Here is a 5,282-nt window from a genome sequence, read left to right on the forward strand (position 1 = left end):
TTCTTTTAAATAAATATGAAATATATATAATAAATTTGACTAATTATAGTTTAATCTGCAAGTACTACAGTCTATACTCTTATACCCCAATCTTCTTTAATCATATCAGAGCCCTTTTCGCCGATCATAATCGTTGGTGCGTTGATATGCGCTCCCGGTACTTCCGGCATTATCGATGCGTCGATGACTCTTAGACCGCTTATGCCGTGCACGCGCAATCTCGGATCTACCACGGCTGTGGGATCACCCACCGGTCCCATTTTGCATGTGCCCGACAAGTGATAGATTGTAAAACTTATTTGTCTCGCCGAGCATTTCCAGTACGCGTCCGAATCGAATTTGTGTTGGACGCAACCGGGCAACGGGGTGTCGAATAATTGGGCGTCGAGCTTCTTCATCGCGTCAGTTTTCAACATCTGTTGGAAAATCCGCACTCCGGCTACGGCCACGTCCAAGTCTCTTTCGTCCGCAAAGTAATTGGGATCGATCAGTGGATAGTGGAACGGGTTTGCGTCTTTTAGCCACAGACGGCCCTTACTCTTCGGTCGCATAATCATCGGAAACACCGTAAAACCGTCCATGTTTTCGGTTTTCTTGTACACTTGATTATAGATCTCGGTCTTCAAACCGAACAGTCTATGAGTGTAATCATTGTCCGAAAATAGACCAGAAATTAATAGTAATTCTAAGTTCGGATGTCCATCTAAGGATCCCGGTCGGTCTAAATCGAAAAACGCCAAGGCTTCCGCAGCACCTGGTATTGTATATGGACCGTAATTATTTGAAATATAGTCTTGTGTATTAAACGGATTTTTCAGCAATCGGTCGGTTTTCAATGAAATAGTATCGTTTATCAAGACGCTTAAACCCCCTAGTGCCACGTGATCCATCAAATTTTCACCAACCGGCAAGTCTTTTATCAGTGGAATTTTTATATCTTTCAAATGTTCTTCCGGTCCGATCCCCGACAACATGAGTAATTGTGGCGAGTTTATAGCTCCACCAGAAACAATTACTTCTTTGCGTACAAACACTCTATATTTTTTACGGTTTGTTACGAATTCCACTCCTATTGCTTTTTTCGTACCTTTTTCTATAATTATTCGTGTTACAGTACTCTCCTTTTTCACATGTAAGTTCGATCTCGTTCTTGCTGGAAATAAAAAAGCTGTATTTGTACTATAACGACGACCATTCTTCATGGTAGCCTGAAAAAAATTCATAAAATATAAATATTATTTAGGACGGAAGATCAGTTTGATTATTATATTATTTATATTTATATTTAATATGCACAATCCAACAATTCAAGGTTTTAGATCTATTAATAGCTGCACAAACAAATCAAAATTAACAATATATTTTATACCTAAGTAATAGACATTGTGATGAATTATATACTTATAGTTATAATTATTTTTTATTTTTATTTTGTTAGTTATATATTTGAACTGGAATATTTCAATTACATAATTTGTGTTTTTATTTGCTTGTCATCATCTTTTGAAAAAGTATAAATGTTTAGTTATCTTGAATTTAGAGATAGGTTTTCTTGTACTACATTGAATATAGTTTTAATTTTTTATTTTGGTCAAAACGGAAAATGTACAGTAATTTTCAAAATAATCAGGAAATGAATCATTCACATAATATAAGTTCAGTCAGCTTACGCAAGATCGGAAGACCGGTTTTCGACAAAATTTGTAAAAAATAAAACCGTTAAGACTTAAAATTTTAGACTTTTACATTTTTTTGATTGGTTTACGATCTTGGTTAAAATAACCTTGGAGAGTTCTAAATACAAGGTAACTCACATCTGATATACTTCGATTAAAAAATTGTCATACGTTTTTTACAAGATTCATCTAAAACACAAAAATACATGAAAATTTTGTACTTACCAAATTGATAAAAAAAATTGATTTTAATATCTAAGATTTAAAAAATTATATTAAGATTTTTCATAACATATATTGACTAAAAATTTAAAAAAAAAAATTATATTTTGTTATTATTCAAAAAATATTTAACGTAGAAACTTGATACATTATTTAAATTATCAATTTCTACACAGAATGAAAAATTCAAAATATTAAAAAAAATTTAAAGTATGTATTAAAGAACGTTTTAAATTTTTAAATGTTTGTTTATGTTGATATTATATCGTATATTTGGTAAAAAAACCTGAGCTGTCACGGGACGCCTGGCAGATGTGAAACATCATCATTATTTTGTAAAAGTAACATGCAGAAAAGAATAGATTGCGATAGAAACTAAATATGTCATAATGATAAAATAAAATATTACGATTTTTTTTCAGATAATGATGACTGTTTATTTAATAAACATTTATTTTCATTAAATACAAAAATTTACGAATTTATTTCAAATCGTGACTACTTAATTCGTTTAATCAGTGACTTCGGTAATAGTGACATTCGATGTTGCCTCTGACGACGGTATTACTGTGACAATTGGTCGATGGTAGCTGAAGTATGTTATAAAAGTATTGGACATAATATTATCAAGATATCTAATAAATACAGCATCTATTGTTGTTCCGTATCTGGTGGTAGGTTCTCTAGGATTGAGATATAAATGATATGATAAAATAATAACTATAATAAAAACTAACTAATTATAATAATAATTAATATTATGCTGTTTTTTTATTGTGATATAATTGGATTGAGATGGCTTAACGCCGGATCGAGTGGGAGAGAATCGAACAGTCGATTTGCGGGCGACGCGTCGCCACGCCAGAAATCGGTTTTACATGCGGCTATAGATGTTTCACATAAAAAAACTTGAAAATTTAATTCAAGGTCTCTTAAAAGTAATTCTATAGTTGGCAAAAAACTGATTATAACTTTTACCGTCTATATTCCTAAAAAAACAAAAATGAATAAATGTATCATTTATAACAATTTAAACATATAATTAATTATTCTTAAAAACATAGGATAACAGATCGTCGTAATCCAAATTTTTTTTTCATTTACAATGGTTTGTTATTGAATTCAAACTTAACACATTAATTTCAATAAAGTGACTTTACACCGGTTTTGATTTTAATAAGTAATTAGTAATTACTATTTATCGGTTATTCAAAATTATGTCAAAATAGAACATGTTGCATATAATTTATAATGAGTATATATGTATATAAAGAATGTTTTGCAATGATTTCAATGTGATTTTTAAAATTTTGTTACCAGAAAATATCAATAAAATGTTTATGATATTTATAAACTTATTCAAAATATCTAAAATGTTCTTGATTAGATGAAAAATACCGGACATAATAGTCCCAGGGACATAACATATGCACAAATTAAACAATATATAATATGACGTTTAATAAAATATATTTATTATAAACTTAATTTGTACTGTGCAAGAGACAAAATTGTTAAATAAGTTATCCTAAACTCCTGAACAGTTTATCCTGAACAGTTAACAAAGTACAGCAAGCATTTATATAATCACAAAATTTATTTATATGTTGAGGAGTCTGATCGTAATATCAAAAATGTACTTAAATAAACTAAGGAAAGATTTTAGATTACAAAAAGCGATTTATCATTTTTTAAAAATCAACTCAAACTTTTTTATAGAAACGAAACATAAATTAATCAAATCAATCGACGGCAATGTGAATACTTCGTGAATAATTTACATGTACAAAGTTATAGATACCACTATTTTGGTGGGTATTCGGTGTTGAATTCCAGTATGGCGAGGAGCGAATCCTTTTCCCTTTAAGTTTATTGATCCCCTAATAAATACAACTGTCAATAATAAATGTATTTATTAAATAAACAACTTTGGTTATCATTTTATTATTATTATATCAATAAATATATCTCCCATTCAAACATATTTTATCGAAATACCTGATAGAACTTATCTAATCGTTTTAAATAAAATATAATTTGTTTCATCAATGTTTCAGTAATGCATACCTTTTATTTAACAAATTTAAAAGAAGACGTATTAAGATATTATATGAAAATAAATTTCAAAGCCAAACAAAATCTACCTCAAGAGATATGGAAGTGGCAATCGATTTCCATGCATGAAAATAAATGAAAATAGATGTTTTTTAATTTATATAAAAGTAAATAATATATTAATATAATGTCCATCTAAAGTATTAAATAAAACATGTACTGAGTTAACTGAAATTAATAATAGTAATATCATTCATACACTAAAACGCGTGTAACTAATGAAAAAACAGACCTCATCCTTCTTCAGGAAAATTGTCTGGATTTAACATCATATAAATCTATATCTCATTAATTTACCTGTATATAATTTATCCCGATTTGGTTTTTCCCGTTTACGTCAATGACGGGCAGTCCTATTTCTGATCCAGAGTCCACAAAAGCTTTTGCTATAGGTGTCCTATATGGTACGTCTGCCACTGACAACAATCCATTATGTCTATGATAGTTCACATCCGAGGTAGATAGGTTAGCGTTTTCCGATTTAAGAAAGTACTTAAACACGTCATCGTTGCTCCATCCTTACGTGTCAAAACATTTATAATTTTATAGAAATTAACAACTCGCATAGATGAAATTTATCGTTTATTTAATTACCTTCGTTGCCCATTTCTGCCCAATTATCGTAATCCATTTTATTACCACGTGTATAAATCATATAATTCAATACACTGCTACCACCCATTACTTTTCCTCTAGGAAATTTACAGCGGTGTTCATCGAAACCTATTCAAATTTATAAAACTTATTAAAAATAAATAAAGGTATAATATGTAAACTAACGATTTCTCACTTAAGCAAGATGTATTCATAGGTATAGTCTTATACTTCCAATTGTATTCTGAAGCTTGCAACAATTGAGCTGTTATAGGTACATCCATAAAATGTAATGCTTTTTTTCCAGCTTCGATTAATAACACCTTCCATTTTTTAATCTATTTTTGAATAAATTTTATTAATTATTAAATCGTATCATATGAATAACTCATTTAAGTTAGTTACCTCGGATAATCTACTAGCTACTACTGCTCCTGCACTTCCAGCACCGACTACGATGAAGTCATATTCCACTAAAACATTTTCTCTATTTTTAGGTTCTCTTGATTCCCACTCTAAAGTTTCTCCCACGTAATTCCACATTGATTCTGATAACGGTGGATATTCTACATTTTGCGATGCTATTAGAGCTCCACGTTCGTTAAAAATTATCGTTAAACACACTATTAACTGAAGTGATTTTAAAAACATTTCTAAAGTCAAAAATTTATTTAT

At 29.8% G+C, this 5,282-nt stretch overlaps 1 protein-coding gene across 1 annotated transcript; it reads right to left on the reverse strand.

Annotated features, from left to right (window-relative positions):
* LOC112591854 (glucose dehydrogenase [FAD, quinone]-like) lies at positions 1-5,258 on the reverse strand. The gene is made up of 5 exons (XM_025335787.1): positions 5,013-5,258; positions 4,804-4,945; positions 4,608-4,736; positions 4,311-4,531; positions 1-1,208 (listed from the first exon to the last, which is right to left on the reverse strand). Exons 1-5 carry the CDS (start codon positions 5,256-5,258, stop codon positions 72-74), a joined length of 1,875 nt encoding a protein of 624 aa, XP_025191572.1. The 3' UTR covers positions 1-71.
* Positions 5,259-5,282: the final 24 nt, after the last annotated feature.

The sequence above is a fragment of the Melanaphis sacchari genome, unplaced genomic scaffold (assembly GCF_002803265.2).
Source record: "Melanaphis sacchari strain LSU unplaced genomic scaffold, SCAv2.0 Contig1453_pilon_pilon, whole genome shotgun sequence".
In the NCBI taxonomy this organism is placed as follows: Eukaryota; Metazoa; Arthropoda; class Insecta; order Hemiptera; family Aphididae; genus Melanaphis; species Melanaphis sacchari.